Source organism: Pagrus major, chromosome 22 (genome assembly GCF_040436345.1).
Source record: "Pagrus major chromosome 22, Pma_NU_1.0".
NCBI classification, from domain to species: domain Eukaryota; kingdom Metazoa; phylum Chordata; class Actinopteri; order Spariformes; family Sparidae; genus Pagrus; species Pagrus major.
In genome coordinates this window covers 17,160,831-17,180,674 of record NC_133236.1, presented here as the reverse complement: position 1 = coordinate 17,180,674, position 19,844 = coordinate 17,160,831, and the positions used below count along the sequence as shown (strand labels likewise).

The following is a 19,844-nucleotide window of genomic DNA, read 5'->3' as shown; positions in this document are numbered from 1 at the left end:
TTTCGTTTGGCACCAGGCACCGACAAGAAACTTTAGATTCTCTCCCCACCTTTGCACAGGTAGACAATACACTCCACCTGAATCATTAATTCTGCTACAGTGTGAGGTCATCATGAGGTAAAAAAAATAAATAAACAAATAAACGTGACAAAACATATTGTGGCTGGGAGGGCAGGAAGTTTAATTAAAGACACACACCAATTTGGACAAAAATCGACTGACTAGAATTCAGGATCATGTTAATTTCCCAGGAGAGCTTCAAGTCTAGCCTGCTGTAATCCAGACCATCACATAACCAGTCGATTATAAGCGTCTACAAACATCAGTAAAAGTCAAATAACCCATCAGCACGCAGTTCATTCCTCATCCGTGGTGCGTAAAGATGATTCTGCCGGTGCGGAATGAAATCCAACCCCATCAATTTTACAGCTAAAAATACAAAATAAATGTCTCCTTACCTCTGTTGATAAACATATGGCGAACACAAGCACTCCGAGCTGAACGATCGTCATTTTGGACATGTTATTTGTTTTGCAGTAATTTGGCCAGATGGAGGAGGATGCCCACAGACGCTGCTTCTCTCTAATGTGGACGCTGCATCAGACGGAGCTTTTTATACCAGCTGCAGGTCTGTGACGTAGCCTATAGGGTCCTGACAGAGTGCCGGGCATGGTGGAAATACAGGCTTGTACAGAAATGTGATATAACTGTGTGGAAATTTACGGAACCGACGGCACACTTGGGACTAAATATATTGGTGATTTGAAACGCCGGCTGAGCGCGCATGTTCCATAATCCGGTCCTACATCTCCCCACTTTGCTCCTATAAATTGCGTCCCGGCATGTTTAAAATGCCTTGCTCGACGGCGTGAGGATAACACACTTGTCACACTTGTCACCATGAATAACACCCACACAGTTCCCACCGTTATTTGGCCAATAATGGCTGCTTGGTTCAGGCTGTAACGTGATTATTGAGTTGTGAACACCCCTCTCACATGATGACACTCACAATCTGATGATGCACTTGACGAGAAAGTCACATAAATCCAATGAAAGATAGAAAAATGGCAAACTGGAAAGTTAATACGACCTGTTGAACGGTGTCTCGTGCCAGGCTTCAGCTATAAGTGTGGCAACAGCGACACCTAGTGTCCGGGAGGGGGACGCACGCACCGGATACGTGCTCTATAATAGTGCATCATTTCTACCTGGTGATGTGTTAAAAAGTTATTTAGTTATTTCAGCCTTTAAAGACTTCAGGTATCTGTAAAAAGGTCCCTGAAACATGTCGTTAAAGCAGCTGCCCAAGCAGAAGCAATCAGCTTTGTAAACAGGAAGTAGCTATAGCATCACAAGCTAGCTCGACTCACAAAATGAAGTGTGAGAGGCACAAAAGAGGCTTTCTGTAAAGGTAGGTTTTGATTTGTTTTCATTCATGTCTGAATATGAGCAAACGTGTGTGTTTCAGATAAGGAAAGTTCATACAGATTAGAATGAGATCTAACTTAGTGTAGTAATTAGTCCTAAAACCCGGAAATCAGTTAGCATTTGTGCTCATCCGGTTCCCTCGTCTCAAAGTCAATGGGTTTTTTGAATGGGTTTTTAATTAAAAGCCTAAAAATATGGTCTGTGATCACGACAGGCTTAAGACATTTACATGTTTTGTTCTAAGACATAAAATACATCATTAAATGTCCCACAATTTAATTAATAATGTGCTTGTGTGTCTTACGGTGGTGGTTAATGAGACTGCAGAGGTTGTCAGGGGCGTTAAAACGTCATCACACCGAACATGGAGACTCATCTACTCATAAATACGTCTTTACAGGCTGACTTTAGTTGCAAGTTATTCTAACTCTAACTTTACAACTTGTTGATCGTTCAGTTTACAGAAAACCTTTATAGTAATTGTGTAGAAGTGACGTTTAAGTCATGCGACTGCAATGTAGTCTGTTCATTAGTTTTTTACTTGTAGAGATTTAATTTACGCTTTCTACGCTCATCTGTGAAGATCATCTTGTTTAACAAAACGCGTGTCATCGCTACAGCACTCTATTTAGCCTACTCATGGGATGGCGGCCGACCCAACCCCCAATCCCAAGGCGCTGAGACTCAAACATTAAGAGAGTTTAACATTAAGTCGGACGTTATTAGTAGTCATGATTTGTAGCCTATATTGTATTATTTTTGTAAAAAATTAACATTATTATTAAAGGTAATTTGTCAAGTTTCAGTTCGCTCTATTCCTGGGCTGCCCAAAGTGAGGTCTACGGCTCAAAAATTTGGCCCACCAAGTGAAAAAAATAAAACGTTATATTTTCAAAAGTTATAGAAGGCTAATGTTTATGCTTTTATATTTCTTTGAGACACTGCACAGTAAGCCAGTCGATTAAGGAAACTCAGTTTTGCCCTCCAAGTAAGAAACTTTTGGGCATGCCTGCTCTGTTTCCAGTTCTTAGCTATTAGGCTCATCTTACTCTTCAAATCAGTCATATAGCAAATTAACGTGAACCTTGGTTTTGTCTGCTGAGTCAGATAGCTACACAACATTTGTAACCTGGCAGTAACTGTGTGTAAATTTTGTAACTGATGTAGTTTGTGTGGTGTAGACATTATAATTCAGTCATGCTAAAGCTCCAGTTAGTAGACCTAAACATTCAAGGACAACCTACATGTTAGAAGAAAGATAAGATAAGAAACAAATATACATAAATAAACAGATAAGCCCAACATGAGGGAGGGGCTGCAGGCTGGTGGTGGCGGTGGTGGGGGATAAATGCCACAAAGTGCCCTCTACTGTGACCCAGTGTGCAAGAAAATGTGATTAAGGGTGCCCTTTTCATTTTTTGCACCTTTAACTTGCAACAGAGTTTATTGTGGTTATGTTCTGATTTAAGTTTATGTAGTTTATTTTTGGTGTTTTATGGGTTGAAGTGTCAAAGATATTGTTGTAAAATGTAAATGCATTTGCAGTTAAAATTGTTTTTTACGCTCCGGCTCAATTCATTTAATCACTGGACCAGAAACACAGCTGCCTTCATCATGACTGTATCTGCATGTAATTTGATACAGGGAAAACACCGGGCTATATTCATTGGCACAACTATTCAAAATCAATGGGTGGACATTGCCCCCTAATGGAGAAAACACATAACTGTAAACCACAGGAGATCATACTGTTTGCTCAGACTACAACATATTCAGTCATCGTTTAAATTGACAGGGTATGTTCACTCTGTGGACAATAATGCAAATAATGATAGACAAAGTGGCCAATTTTATCATTCAGTCCAGATGTTGGGGGATTGTAACTTTAGACCTATAAATAGTCAATCATTTGTGTAAGTGGATTTCTGAGTCTTATCCCCACTCTCACCCCCCCAGAGGAACCCAAAGCAGGGACAGTGCTCCCTGCAGAGGCACCAGATGTGCGCTGTTATGGAGAGCCGGAGAGAGGGGCCTTTTGTGAGGCATCAGATAAGCCCTGTTCCCAAAGCCGGGCCGGATCGGGTATCATCAGCGGGTGTACGAGGGGCCGAAACCCAAGCCCTGCGCACTGGATCAGGTTTCTGTTTACACGAGCGCGGTCCCTGGATTCCTCCAACCAGAGCAGACCGAGGACGGCTGGAGACAGGGAGGAGAGAGGTTCTGAAACAGGCCTCCTGTTCCAGCCTGTCTGTCTACCTGACTGTCTCTCTGCGTGTGGTTTAGTGAAAGTTCCACGAAAGCGACATTTAAAGGTGTGTTACATCAGAGTTTTAGTTTAAAACACACAAAAATTAACAAAAATTATCAACAGAATGTGAAGAAACACAAGTTCTTATATTATGTGAAAGACATCTAAGTGTGTTGTAGAGATATCAACTGAAGTTGGCATGCTAACAAGCTAACCCCCCGTCCTCCTGGCGGTCCAAAGCTACTTAGCTCGCTGTGCTAACAACTACAACTCTCCCCTGGTGTTCCAAGTTCACTGTCCAGATTGCTAGCTGCATTGCTACATGAGCTAAGTAACGGGAGCTAGAGTTAGCAGCAGTTAGCAGCCTTCGTTTGTATGGAGTTTGAATTTGATGGGTGGCCAATTCTTACATATTGTACCTTTAAGGATGCAGTAGAGACAATTAAGCCCAGTTTCCCTCCATATTTATTTAACTTTATATCCTAAATTCCACACAGTGGGGTTATGAACCTGATGCTAGTTAAAACTTATATAAAAACTATATATACTTAGCAGTAAAAAGTAAAATAGCAGTAAAATAAAGTTGTCCAACTTGTCTGAAATAACATTGAGGTTTGTTTATGTTGCTCGATGCAACTGGACTGTCTCCATCCTTCCATCACCAGCGTGGAAACATGATACTGTAATAAAGCCTCCGGCCTTTACCATCAAGAATAACATGGGACGAATGTTTATGTTCAAACACATCACCCACACATGTGAATCCCCGCAGGCATGTGGTACTTTTCCTCAGGCAAAGGGAAGCTCAGGGGCCAAACGTGGACATTTCAGGTGTTTTTATGTGCAGTACACACACACACAATGTGACACACACACAGACAGACACACAGGCACTGATCAAACAGATGCCATTTGAGAAAGCCCCATGCATTCTGCCATGGTATCATTTAACTCACCGCGCTCTTTTCATCTCTTTATTTTAGGACAAGAGTATTTGTACAGTGTTTGTGCTGTGTCCCCGCAGATAAAACACAGTCTTTGCATTCCTTATGAAATGTATCTGTTGAGATTTGGGAGGGGTGGGCGCCAGGTGTTGGGTTACATCAACTGAGAGGGCCCTCCCTTCCCTTCCCTTCCCCTCCCTAACTGGAGAGGGCATTGTCAAGCTGCACAGGAAGAGCACGAATGAGACAGGAAGCGAGATGAATTTGCTTTCACAATAACAGCGGAAATGTTAGGCATTACAGAGCAGAGAAGTTTAGCTACATTTGCCCTCTTTTATTTTTTTTTTATGTGTAGATTACAGTATTAATGTGGCTAGAGGGATTGTTTTTAAGCAACAGGCCTACTTGTTTGTTTCACTCTCTTTCATAACTGCTTAAACATTCGTCTAGAAATGAGTAAATTCAGTTAAGTTGTGATCAGGGACGTGATAGTGGATAGTTTTTCTCAGGTTTGTGGCAACAGAGAATGCTATTTATATCAAAGTGGAGTTCATTTGGGATTGTTGAAAGGAAAAAAATGGCTCACACCAACAAATTTATCATTTCGAAAGGTTTTAAGATATAAATTGAGCACAAATCTTCAAATCATTAAAGCATTTCTATTTGGTTTTAAAGGTGCTATTTATAAGAAAAGTTGATTTTTGAGTCTCATTCCCAACTCCTCAAAAACTGACGGGACGGGTCGGCTGCCATCCCAAAGCATCAGTTTTTGCCGAGTTGGGAAGGTGCAACCCATCAAGTTGCACCTTTAAGACATAATTAAGTTAAGTGGTCATTCATCCAAAAATATAAATATCAACTTTAGAGTCAAACTTACAACCAAGGGGCCACTGCCCCTCCATGGCTATATAATAAACGCAGGCAAAATCCATGCAAAGTGTCAAAGTTTCTTATGTTTAGTTCTTCAAATTCAAGCAAGCAAACACAAGAACAAAGGATCGTGAATTCCTGCATCCCTCTCATGCTCTGGTAAACAGAAAATGGAGCCGGCCCTATGTATGAACTCAACAACAAACAAACTAGTAGTTACACAAAATATGTAAATAATTAAATAAGCAGATAATTAAACTTAACAAATATGTAGAACAAACGGAAATACTTTAAAAAATATGATCTAGATAAGGCAAATATTCAGAATAATCAGTAAAACAACAAATAAACACAAACAACAACTACATAAGTTGTTGATTATTGTTTTTGCGAAGTTTGTATTCTAAAAACACGCTACTTTACTTTGAAGGTCCCCACCGGAAGCTGTGTTGTCGTCGCCGCCAGGTGTTGACGGTGTCGGAGGGGAGAGAGCGGTGATTGTTCGGCGGCGGAGCCTCCAGCCTGGAGCGCACGCGTGTTCAGTGGACTCGTATGGTGTGAAGCCCCAGATGAGGGACTCAGACGGCCGGGAATGACAGCCGCTGTCACCGGGAGTGACAGCTTTCACTCGGAGCGACTCCGCTAATAAAAACACAAACACCTCCAGCTTGACGCGCGGCGACACTGATCCGGATCGGATCCAGCCAGAACCAGGACTATGCCAGAGATGGAGAAAGGGAGACCACCGGAAAATAAACGCAGCAGGAAACCTGCGCACCCCGTAAAGAGGGAGATCAACCAGGAGATGAAGGTGAGAGTTTGTCTCTTTTATTATTGACCGAGTGAACTTCTTTACGCACACGAAGTCTCCCTGCTGCGAGTCAACTGCGCACAAATCAATGCTGCGAATAATCACACACTGTTTGTTGTGAATGAATGCTCTGCTTGTGTCTTTTATACAAACAATTACACACTTTTGTTAAATATTTATTAAGTTTTAGATTAAAAAAAAAAAAGTTTGCACAACAAATTAAAATGTAAAAGTTTTTGTTTTTTTTTAAGATATAAATATAAACTCAAAATGTGACGCACATTGTCACAGGACGTTTTAATTATAGGCTACATGTTTGCAGTGAGGAAGAGTAGGTTGGCCTTCGCCTTCTTGTGACGCCATGTCAGGCCAGCTGTGGCCGGACGCTAATGTCCAGCGGAGATCCAGATGTGCGTCACTTCTTCCCCGCTCTCTCTCGGTGCGCACACTTGCTCCACCACAGAGGCTTGCCCTCACGCCTTCCAAAAGAAGAAGAGAGGGTATTTATATCCCGTAAATAGCCCACCTCAGCCTCACACTCAAACACTAAAGCTCTATCACAGGATTTTAATTAAAGGATGAAAAAGAAAAACTCCCCTCCGTTGCTTGATTTTTAAAAGGCAATACTAAGTGAAATCACAGTAACAGACATGACTCCCTCCCACCATTATGAGCCGTTACTGCATGGAAACTAATCCATGGATTGTCTGCTTTGTTTGGGTTTGGACACAGGCTATCTGAGAGCGTTGACTGCGGTCGTAAGGGATATCTGAACCTCCTTCAAGCAGCAGCTCAGAAATCTAAAAAGACAAGCAGTTTTTACGGGGGAGGAGGAGATTCTGGCCTTTTCGTGAGAGAGAGGAAATGTGGTCTTTTTGTGTAAGTGGTTTGGATTGTGAGCGCTTGATATCCAGGGGAGGTGTAGTGTTACAACTTAACTAATTTTAATCAAAACATGTGAAACGCAATCCCCGCTTGATGTGAGCCCGGCCTGGGCTGGATCTCAGGGTCGGCCCCGGTTTGTTGCCTTTGGCTGCAACTCTCTCTGCGGTTTGGGATATGGCTTGTCACTCTCACAAAGCAGATGTTTGTCTGAACTGCCAAAAGGAAACAAAAACAACATTGTGGGAAGTGGAGGGGTGGGTGAAATAAAAAAAAAAAGCTGCACGTCTTTCGTTAACAAGAAAACAGAGAGACTAAACGAGACAGGAGAGTTGCCATTAGTGTAGCCCTCCTGCAAAGTTAGACGTGATATGAAGCGGTCCTGGGGATGTGCACGTTTAAAGCAGAGCAGCGGGGAAGAAAACTTACATGACTGAATAAACTGAACAAACAAACTGACCATAAAGGACAACACAATTTTGCTTTGTTTACATGTGGCGGACCCTGCCACCTTTCTAGCTTCAAACAGTGTTCTGCGGACTATTTTCCTCTGAGAACAGCTTGTTTATTCACTTATGGAAAAAAATACATATTTTTTGGTTTATGTTATTACCTCATTAATGTCGTTACTATTAAAATTCAGGGTTTTAATTTCCTCTTCAAAACTACATAATGCCCCTTTAATGTTGAATTCCTTTATGGCCCGTTTTGGGTGAAGGTTGCACCTTTAAAATGAGTCAAATGATGAAAGGGCAAAAGAAAGACACCGAGAGAAAAAAAGACAGACAGGAAGGCAGGCAGGCAGGGGAACAGATTTTCTAGCTCAGCTGAGGTCCAGCCGAGTGTTGTCTCTGTAATACATCTGTTTCAACACCACATTCGGACCTACTCCCTCCACGTCAGCCCCGAGCGCAGCACCAGACACCGGATACTTAACTTTAATCATCGTTAGGCATATTTAGCTGGATATGATACCACTCACCCACACACTCTCCCAGACGCACACACATACACAGCAGAAAGTGAGCAAGCAAGGGAGAGATCCATTTCTTGGAGGCCCTAGTGCAGAGCAGAGGTCGGAGTGAGGAAAGCAGGGGAAAGAATGTGCAGTCAGTACTACAGCACTACAACACCACCACAGCAGGCTGGCTATGCTGGAAAAGGGTGAAACCTGAGAGGCAGCGCTGTGTCGGGTGTCAGGCCTAGAAGGTGCTGGAGTGGAGGGGAGGATGGTGAAGATGGGAGGTGAGGGAGGGCAGAGGAGAGGAAGAGAGACAAGGGGAGGGACAGGGGGAAAGAGAGCGAGCGAGAGAGAGAGAGAGAGAGAGTGGTGGACAGTGGAGAGAGAAGAGGGGAGAGGAGTGGGGCATTTCCGAGAACCGTGGGACCTCGCTGTGGTGTAGGGTGTCCCGCTCTGATTTCTGCCCGTTCCGGATCAGGTTTCTCCTCCAATCCGGTTCTCCCAAAGCCACAGAGAGGGAGAGAGAGAGAGAGAGAGAGGTGGGTGGATAAAGAGAGAGACCTTTGTGCTTTTTTTTTTTTTTTTCATCTGGTCGTAATAAAAAAAAAAGAAGGGACCACACATCCCATCTGTGGAGAACAGTTTTCTTTTCTCCCTCTTTTTTCCAATTAAAAGAGATAAACAAAGGATGATTCATAGATTTCACACTGGTGTTAGGTTTTAAACCTTTCCGTCTCAGATTTAGCAAGAGTAAACAACTTGAACACATCATGGAAAAAGCGTCATACTGTACTCCACTGTGCCCGTATTCATTTCTCCGACTGGGGCTGGGGCTGAGAAAGAATCCTTCGCATTGATTCAGAGTAGGGAGGTCTGATTATGTTTAACATAGGATAAAAAGTTCCACTAACAACCCCGAACATGTACGCTCACAATTTCCCATTTGCAGGCAGGCCGTGGCTCAGTTACCCTATCCCTTTACATGGAAGGTTAATTAGTGATTTGCTCTCCGCCTTTTCTCGTGCAGACGTTCGCAGAGAGCACCATGAACGAGCTGCTGGGATGGTACGGCTACGACAAGGTGGATCTCAGAGAGTCGGAGGCCAACGAGATCAGAAACTACAGAGAGAGGCGTCAGCATGTGTCGGTGCTAAAAGGTGAGGGGAAGTGTCGGAGCTCTTGAGTTTACACTAACAGGTTCTGCAGGTTGTTGTGCAGACATTGAGTCACTGATCGAATGTGCTAGACACACTCTTCTCACGTTTCATTCATTCAGATACATCTATTGTTTCTGAGTACGTTTGGCATTGATGCAAGAGTTATAACAGTGTCAGTGCTGACACTGTTATGCTATTGTGTTACATGAAAACTCCGGGTCATTTGCATCATAGTTTGTTTGTGTCTTTCAGAAAACTCATTGCCAAAACCCAAGAGCCTGGACGCCAAAGTCAGTCACTCGGTCCTCGCCATGAAGAGCGGAGAGAGAGAGTCCTCCGGTGTCCCCTCCTCCTCACCCTCCTCTTCCTCAACAAGTTTATCCCTGACCACCCCGAAAGAGCACAAGGGTGCCCCGGTCATTGTCCCCCTGATAAAGCCATCAGCAGGTAGTGGGCCACGGGACTACACATGAAGAGATTTTAGCTTATAGCAGCGCTGCCCCCAGATTCACACATGCACACATAATGCATGACTTGTGTTGTGTTTATATGGGAGAAGTCAGAGTGCAGGGTCAGCTATGTGGATGGAGCAATTATAGATTTCAGAAGTTTTGTTATGGCCCCTGAACATTCAGAAAAGACATGTAAACAGTCATTTTTGTTTGGTTTATTGTCCTTCCAGTGATTCATGCTGCTAAAGCAATAGTTCATTCAACAAGTTTACGTTGATGCTCTATAAGTTTAGCTTGATATACTGTGCAGTCCATGGGTATTTGTAAAGTAACTTATTTTCTGTTGTTTTGACTCTGTAGTCCTGTATATGGGTCTGCTGGTTTGCAGGTGGAACCAAAAAATAGTTGGTTTAGTTTGACCTGAAGTTTGAACCGAGGTGGTCGTATCATGTTCTCCAGGATGGTGCTCATTGTGTAACTAATGACTAACAGCTATATTTAGTATGTCAATGAAAAGCCCCACAGATTTTTTTCTGTTGGATGTAGAAACACTAAACTTGCTGTGAAAACTGCCAAAACATGTGGCTACACATGTTAAAATCAAAACTTTTGAGTTCACATATTTATCTTTCCTCAAGGGTAGACAAAGATGATTACATATGATACAAATGCATTGTTCAGCTGATATTTTAAGTGCTGTTAAGGAAGCAATAACAGACTTTAACGGGTTAATGACACATCCATGGTTACAATGGTTGCACTCAAAACTGGTGGGAGTGTGGGCTGGTTTGCTAGATAGCACCAAGGCTCCAAAAATCTTGAAACCAGAGCTAATTTTGTGGGAAAGTGCACAAAGTAGTGGTGCTGATAACCCTAACCCTAGAACCAGCGGGCTCTGTAGACCCTGTGAAAGAGAAAATTGCCCCAAGACTTCTTTTATTAATTCACACTAAGGTACATACTAAGATACTGACATAGATAATTGCACATAGCACAACTCGATCGTGTCACCTGAGTTCCAGTGAGATTGAATAACTATTGGTCCACAGAACTTAGCTTAAGCTCTTCACAGATATTGAGAGGTAAAGACTTCTAATATCACTGTTGAAATCCTCCGAAATCAATACCAACACTCTTCAAAAGATCCTCTAAACCCCACAGCCACACAAACTTCTTTTGGGACTGAGTTGCTTTAGCAAAGCTGCACTCTTTAACTTTTTTTTCTGCTTTTCTCCCACAGTGGAAGATGTACAGAATGTGCAGATAGTGTGTGTTTGGTGCCAGAAGGAAGGGGTGAAACGCTACTCCCTGTGTATGGGTTCAGAGCTAAAGAGCTTCTGCAGTGAGAAGTGTTTTGCCGCCTGCAGACGGGCCTACTTCAAACGCAATAAGGTAAGTGGTAAAGGAAATATGTATACAAGGCATATCAGCATCACTGTGGGCAGTCATAAACATTTAGTTACGGCTTCTCCCTTCTTTGGTGAGCATTCAGTAGATTGCACACACACATAGAGGCTCTGTTTATGGACAGTTTGTGCCATCTGTGTCACTCTCCGTACACAGGAGAAGCAAGCATCAGGTGGTTTCTGTCAGGTAAACAGACCTTCTGAAACAGATACTTATGAGGTCATAACTAACAGATTAATTTACAGGAATTTAGAAAGGGGTGATCTCTGAGAACACGCTTTCTGGTTATTATGGAGAAGCCAGTATAGGAATGGTGGGTGGGAGGTCAAAGTTTGTAGAGGACACTTAGTATCAGTTTCTCGTTAATGGAGGAGGGGCCGGCCATTAAGTGGCTTTGGTCTGCAGGACAGGAAAGCTGCAACTCTGGTGAACCGCTCCGATGCACATTGCCATGATTTTTCACCTTCCATTACGACATGGATATACCCTCTTTAGAGGTGCGGTGTGACAGGCAGCTGTATCCCCTTTCACCCTCACTGTTGTTTATACTGTGGTAGGTATATTCACAAGACAACGGAGACAAAAAGGAGGGCTGAACAGACTGTGTGCAACAAGCCCTCTAGTTTTTCGTAGGCGGGGAAGAAAGCATTGCCGTTGGCTTGTCGCTGCTTGTCTGAGAGGAAAGCCAGGAGGCCTGGGGCGAGGTGTCCACTTTCAGTGCATACCTTACCTTCAGCTGCCTCATGTTTCGTAACTCAACACGACTCAATGGGTCACAGAGAAGGGGGAGCACTCAGATCCACAGCAGATCAGCTTACATGAATCGAGGAATTTCCTATATTAATACTGGCAAGGCCATTAATAATATGACAATACATCACCTGCATTATCTCTCTGCTCAGTTGTAGAGTTGTATCTGTTTCACAACACTAGTGATTTCCCTTTGTTGTACTGACCTTTAGGCTTTGGTGCCACGCTTGACGTTTAAACTGCTTCTAACCTTGATGACAAGGCAATTCATTTGAAGCTATTTTTTGCACTTGTTATATGAGAAGCTCAAATTTGGTTTAATGACCACAGAATGATTCCAGTATGGCATCATGACGAATCGGAGAATGGATCCATCAAAAGTAGTGTGAACTCAGGTCTGACAAGCTGCCTCACAGGGGTTCATGTCATGTGTGTCTGTGGGTTTTCCCCTGTCAGGCCAGAGATGAAGACCTCCACGGTGAGAGATCCCCTCAGCACCCTCACACAGAGGACTCGCCCAGACTGGTGCTGAAGATAAACAGCAATGTCAGAGTAAGAGGACACTATCAATGTATCTTTTGTTTTCCAATGCAAAGTATTATCATGAATATGCTATAAAATTACAAGATTAAAACAGTTTTATGCTCATGTAGCTTGCGGTCTTCTCACCTTAAAAGGTTGGGATGAAGTCAGCCCATCTCGCATTACTGTATATTTGTACAAAAGTGTTAAAGGAACAGTTCACCCCGAAAACAAAAATTCAGTCATTATCTACTTACCCTCAGGCTACAGGGTAACTAACCCTAACCCATGGAAGTCGGGTGAAGTTTTGAGTCCACAAAACTTTTTCTGGAGCTTCACAGCAAAACACAGTTTTATCAAACATCTGATGTAGATGGGAGCTTGTTAAAAAAAAAAACAATAAACAAAAAATAAACACACAAAATGGCTCCATACAGCTTGTCTTGTGTAATCCACGTCCAAGTCCAAAGATCCCAAATTGATTTGAAAAGACAATATTTACACCCTCGACACACAATTAATTCTGCAATGCTGTTTTGCTCTGAAGCTCCTGAAATGTTTTGTGGAATTTGAAACTTTACCCGACTTTCCATCGACATGGGGGTGAGTAGATAATGACTGAAATTTCATTTTTGGGTGAACTTCTCCTTGAAAGTTTATAGCTAAGATCCATCACTTGAATAACCCCCCACAGTCTCTCTCCCCTGTGCCACAGGTATGTGATTGGTGCAAGCATGTCCGTCACACTAAAGAATACCTGGACTTCGGGTCTGGTGAGGAGCGACTCCAGTTCTGCAGCACCAAGTGTCTGAACCAGTACAAGATGGATGTTTTCTACAGAGAAGCCCGTGCTGCTCTCACCAGCTCCAGCCCGAGCAGACCCAGCCAGGAGGGGAGGGCGGACAGCATCGTGACTGGACAGAAGCTTCTCACTCCTGAGTCCTGGAGCAGCAGCAGCGGTGCAGCAGAAGCTCGTCATAGAAACCTTTCCCCTAAAGGCCCTACGCCAACCCATGCATCAGCAGAATCCACCTCCATCTCCCCCTCAGAGGCCTCTAATTCCAGGGTGGCTGTCTCTGGGCTGAGGACACTGGAGAGACCCATTCAGCCTCCTCCACATCCCCCTGCTGTGGAAGTGTCACCTCACCCTACTCCCCTTCATCCTCCACCTCATCCTCGTCCCACTCTGGAACACCAGCCGGTACCTCAGATCCCTATGCCCTTCATCAGACCTCCTCTTCATGCTCAGGGCCTGAAAAGCCCCCTTGCCAACCCCCCCAGACACCCAGGCCCCCCTTCCAGCCCTATCCACAGACCTCCTCACTCTCCTCACCTGCAGCCCCCAACCTCCTCTTCCATGAATCCCCCAGGACTGATGCATCCTTTCCCAGGAGCCTACTTCCCTGGCCTGCACTCTCCTCCCATGAACATGATGCCAAGAGGCCCTGTCCCAATGCCCCCCATGATGAACTATGGTATCCCTTCTTTTAGCCCTCTTCTGCCCCAACCTACTGTCCTGGTGCCTTATCCCATCATTGTCCCACTTCCTGTCCCCATACCCATTCCTATCCCCATTCCAGTCCCTTCTAAGTCAACCCTAGAAACTCCAAGTCACAGTGGTGTAATCCAGCCTGTACCAGAGGGGGCAGACAGGGGTAGATCCAGGGCTACTAGACTGTCATCTCCAGGGATCGTAGAAGGGGACAGCAGATTGGGAGCCAACAAACTGACCTTTACTCAAGGTCTCCCCTCACCAACTGACCCCAATACAAGGGACACAGATTGGGTTAAGAAAGAGAGGTTATTCCCTTCTCCAACATCCACACCCCACAGTGGATCATCCTCCCCCAGAGCACAGTACAGCGACTCCCCCTGCTCAGCCCCAGAGTCAGAGGGGCTGACAGACTATAAGCAGCAGCAGTCAGAGCGACAAGTCATCCAAAGGGTTCTTCAAAGGACCCAAGTGAAGCTGGGGCCCAGTGCCAATGGAGTGGTGGACCTATCAGGGTTGGGGGAGTCAGGAACAGGGCAGGGTACCAGATCAGGGCTCCATGACATCATCAGACCCACCCCTCCTCTACCACAGTGCCCTTCACCTGACACTGTGTACCACCACCAGGACTCCCACACTCCACCTTCAAACACCCCGCCCAGCCCCACTGAGAGCAGCCATCCATACGATGCTACGCCCTCTGCCCTGACATCTCAGGACCACAGTCCAAATGGGATGTCCCCCTCACCTGCCAGTCCGGACTCCTCCTTACCCCAGAGAATACCAGCACCACCCTCTGACCCTGCACTCAGTGAGCTGGAGTCTATCAAAGAGAACAAGTGCTCTGTTGTTGGTCCAGTGCGGGTTGAGGGCCCAGTCAGTCAGTCAGAAGAGCCCTTAGCAGTAGTTGGGGATGTAGGAGAGGACCCCCATGTTCCTGATGAGGACCATGCCTATGCCCTGCCCACAGCACCAAAGACGGGTGGAACTACCACCCCGCTGCTCTTGCCCAAACTCAGGGACAAGGGTAGCCTCCGGAGCCCTGCTAATATGCCCAGTGCTGGAGACATGGAGCCAGCTCTGAAGAGGCGGTGCCTACGAATCCGCGATCAGAATAAGTAGAGGATGGAGGTGAGAGATTCTATTTCAAGGCGAGGCAAAGTATAGATAGCATTGGATTCACTGACTTTCTATCTGATGTTACTGCAGAAGGGAGGGAACACCGGTACCTTGTTTCCAAAGAAGAAATTCCACAAGCAGCCAATGGGTGGGATTTATTGCATCAGAGCATAAACTTAATAGTATACCAAGCTGACTCCAAATGTATTTGCACAACCCTTTCTAAATCCCATTGCATTGTTCTGTGTGGCAAACCCACCCATGTGGTACTCTGTGTTGGCTAAATGAAAAAGCAGCAATTATTTTTAAATGCCATTTAACTAGGGATTGGAAAATGTGCGCACACACACATTCACACATACACAGGGCGAGCTTAATCACAGGTCTCACAGTATGCGCGTGGTCACTAAACAGCATGGCGCCAAAGAGAGAGAATCCCAGTAACCTGGCACTCCTCGGGGCTCTTAGGTTACAACAGGGAAAGGAGGTGGAGGGCACAGGCAGTGAGAGTCACTTTGAAAGGCGATCACTTCACCACAACCTGACGGTCACAATGCTTTGTTTGCATGGCAGTCCGTTTTGTAGGCTCAGTTTTGCCAACATATGTGAGTGCGTGTCTGTTTTAGTGGGAGGGAAAGATTTCTACATTTTAAACAATTAGCTGATGCTTTTATCCAGAGCTATTTGCAATGTATGAAAAGGTTGTATGTTCATTATCCCGACAAGGACAGATGGCTGCTGCTAAGACAAAACCGTGACCTTGAGGTTAAGGGATGGTCTGTCCACCTGACACCGAGATAGAGAGACAGATCAAGTGAGGTTGACTAAGTGACCTGAAAGTCTTGCTCTTGCAGTATGAGCTAGGAGTCCGTGCAGACATCTTTCTGAGGTCGCTCCAGAGACAGAGGTGATTGTCAGGCAGACTACAAGGCGCTGTGAATATGAGAGCCAGGCCTCAGCTGTGATAGAGCTCTGGGGCTTCACTAGAACACACAGGGGCAGAACCAGAGCGCTCCGATTACGCATGTCATAATGACACCCTGTTCTGGCTTCGGCTCGTCTCTCCCATGTATGAGTTTAGCACTCTTCTTCTCGCCTTTCAGTCCTTTTCCTTCTCTTCACTCACCGCCGCTGTCCACTGCCAACCAGATGTTGTTGTTAGAGTGCTGCAGAAAATCCCTCCTTACTTTCGACCAATCAAAGGGCCTATTGATTTCACTTGCCTGATTGGGAGTCCAAATGGCTGTAACACCACCCGTCGTCCTCACCCGCTTGTATCTCGCCATGACGAGATCATATTACCATTTTACTGTATGCCATGAGATTAATCCGTTGATATTAGAGAGATGGTTTGGATTTCAACTGGCCTGCTTTTCTCTCCACTCTCCTCTCCAAAGGTCAGCTCAATAATTATGTTTAAAAATGATGGCTGCTGATAGAGAAAGACAACATAAACCTTTATCTCATACCGCAGATGTTCTCAGTTAGATTCCCTTTGACTTAATGAGTTTCCACTTTACTCTTTGGTTTTTGTTGTGGTTTCATGCGTCCCCTTAGTAACCAATACATATGAAATCACAGCATGCTGCTTGTGTCGTGCAGACGGATTTATGGCCCTGCGTTGTGTGTAATGGGAGCTGGCTGCCGTATGCGAATGACTTTAGCTCGCCACCTCTGTGCTCTGAAGCCAAACATTGCTGTCCTGTTCTATTGTCTCCGCTGCTAAAAAGTCTTTTTTTTAATAAAATCTGACAGAATCAGCGGCCAACTGGAGGATTTCACCTCAGGAAACGGCCCGTTTTTGCGTCTCAGTTTTCCCTGCCTTTATTTGGGATATTTTATAGCCCCATGTAATCCGATCCCACCACATGGGTATTCGCTGAGCGTTTGAAACTAAAACGCATTGGGACAGAGGGAGTACAGAACCCTGGTTTTGGCCCTTAGATGCGAGTGTGTGTGTGCGTCTGTTTACGTTTAATATGTGTGCTTCAATGAAAGTCTGTGTTAGTGTGTGAGAGAGAAAGAGGCCAGATGTTCTTGGTTTGATTGTGCCCTCTGCGACAGTTATCTGAGTGTTGACATGACTAAAAGCCTCATTCTCTGTGTTTATGTAGAAAGGGCGGATTAAGGAATGAGTGTCCAGAGCAGGCGGGGTTGATATAAGATATGCTAGAAATGGAAATTACACAGAATCAGCCCAGAATCTATAACATCTCACCACTCTTTCTGTTTCTTTCTGGGTTTTTTTCTCTCCACCTAATGAACAGACTCCCTGTTTAACACTGTATGGCGGTGCCAGAATCAGTGCCACGCCCTCTCGTGGACAACGCCAGTGCTAACACCCTCCAGCCAGTCCCTCAGCCTGTCAGCCCATCAGAGTGTCGCTCTGCCTGTAGACCAGCAGGGTGCCAACCCAGGAAGCAGCCCAGATGGCCACATTCTCACAAGTCAACGTGGGGGGAAGAACACAGCACAGTCACACATTTTGTCTTGGACCAAAGAGTATTACTGGCTGGTGTGTGATGTTGTGTTCAGTGAGCGCCTGAAATGGAGCATCTCAGCTCGTGCTTCTCTCTTCCTGTCTGACATTGCCCTAAAGTGTGTCTGTGTGTGAGTGTGTGGCTGCCCAGATGCGCTCCTCCTCCTCCTCCTCCTCCTCCTCCTCCTCCTCCTCCACCTCCTCCTCCTCTTCTCCTCCTTGCTGTACACAGCAGACAGGGCTCTGATCAGCCTTGTGTGGTCTTCTCAGATGGAGCCTGAACATGATCTCTTTCCAGGGGAAACGGTTTGTTTTCTCTGCCCGGCTTGCACAAAGAGCCACATTGTTCCTCTCCCCATATCCCACGCTGACTCCCCACTCCAGGTTTTGGGTTACCTGGCCGACGGGGGCTCAGACTTCAGGAGCTTTTTTTTTTCTATTTTTTTGACCGACAGCCAGGAATATAGTATACCCTCTTCCCCTCCACCTCGCGCCCAATCTAAATACGGTACACAGAAACATACTGGTTCTGAGATTTGGTTCCTCACAACTGATTGCCTGTGATTCCCTGCTCACTTCCTTCAAGGGAGGAGAGAAATTCTGCTGAGATTAAGACTTTATCCTGTGTGAAGAGAGCCTGGCTGGGCTGTTAAGACAAATGACTGAGCAGTAAAACAGGAAAGGATGCTCCCTCTGCCTCCTCTAAAACAATATAGATTATAAGAGGGGAAACCTACTGATATACAGTAGCTGAGATGGTCTGTGGACACTTAGGTCGTCCTGATGACGCTGGTCCATAAATGTGTGACGTACAGACCCTCACCTTTCATCTGATCTGCCAAAGCTTTGATAGCAAATTAGTGCCAGCTTTCGTGGCACATGATAGTTTAAAGGCACAGTTAGCCCCAAAACAAAAACAAACATATATTTCCTCTTACCTGTAGTGCTATTCATCCATCTAGATTGATTTTGTGTGAACTGCAGAGTTTTGGAGATATCGGCCGTAGAGATGTCTGCCTTCTCTTGAATAAAGTGGAACTGAATGGCACCAAAAGCGGCAAAAAATTACAGTTGATAAACTCAACAGTAATGTTACTTTCCAGAAATCATGACATGCTTACTCAAAGTAATCCACACACCTTATTATGACTAGTTTCAGGTGGGAACTATTTTCTCTCTGTATCACCACGCAGAAGGAAGCATGCAGTCACTCATGGTAGAGAGGCTAGCTAATCAAGGTAACCAGCGTTACAGATCAGCCAAGGAGGACGCCATTGATGTTTACATCCTGAGCTGTTACAGGCACGAGCCTCTGGTCCATGAGTAGATGGACTTTTCCCTCTGTGTGTCGATACGTCGTAGTTCGGTTGAAAGAAAATAGTCCCTACAGGAAAATGCTCACAACAAGGTCTGTGGTTTATCTGAAGTAATCAGGTCATGAATTCTGGAAAGAGACATTGCTGCTGACTTGTAAACATTAATGACATCCCCCTATGCTGAGCTATAGCATAAGCGAGTTTAGTTCTCTAGCCTCTATCAAAGGCGTTACATTAAAACCCGGGCACAGTGTTGGAGACGGGGCCCACAGTGGCACACAAAGCCAAAATTGCTCGACTCCCCGGCTATAAAAGTACCTGGATCTTCTGTGTTGTGCGGCCCAAAAAGCGTCCGAGCTGGCTAACTTCTGGTTTAGCATCCGGCTAACTTCAATAGAGGTAAAAATGATTTAATCTTGCAGCTCTTCTAGACCTCCCACATTTTTATTGGACTGAATAGCTCAAATTATGACTCATTTCGCAAGGGTTTTGATGGTCAAAAATAATTATACACTATTTTACAGCCACCTCTTTTGCAATGTACACTTATGGATGAAAGTCCTTTTGGGCTCGGGTGCATCATGTGATGTGATTGTACTGTTTGGCCTCTACAAAAGTTGGCTCCAAAGCCTGGCTCTCCTCCTGGGGGCTTGGCCTCTATTCCATGAGTAATTGCACACTTTCTTCCTACATAAGGAAAATAGTTCCTACATGAAACGACTCACAACAAGGTCTGTGGATTATCCTGAGTAACTGGGTCATGATTTCTAGAGAGAGAAGTTGCTGTTGACTTTGTAAAATGTTTTCTTTTCGGCTCTTTGAGCACCACAAGCCAAGTACCATCTAGATCCATTATATACAAGAGAAGGCTGACATCTCTACAGCTGGTATCTCCAAAACTCTGCAGCTCACACCAAAGCAAACTAGGTGGATAAGTCGCACTACAGGTAATAGGAACAATATTTTGATTTTGGGGTGAATTGTCCCTTTAACTGATCCTGAT

The 19,844-nt window shown here is 44.9% G+C and overlaps 1 protein-coding gene across 1 annotated transcript; it reads left to right on the top strand.

Annotated features, from left to right (window-relative positions):
* Positions 1-5,981: 5,981 nt before the first annotated feature.
* LOC141018333 (sine oculis-binding protein homolog) lies at positions 5,982-19,709 on the top strand. Its single transcript, XM_073493278.1, has 7 exons — positions 5,982-6,304; positions 9,175-9,304; positions 9,557-9,751; positions 10,997-11,148; positions 12,370-12,465; positions 13,130-15,058; positions 17,314-19,709. The coding sequence occupies exons 1-6, from the start codon at positions 6,212-6,214 to the stop codon at positions 15,047-15,049; spliced, it is 2,586 nt and encodes an 861-aa protein (XP_073349379.1). The 5' UTR covers positions 5,982-6,211; the 3' UTR covers positions 15,050-15,058; positions 17,314-19,709.
* The last annotated feature ends 135 nt before the right edge of the window (positions 19,710-19,844 follow it).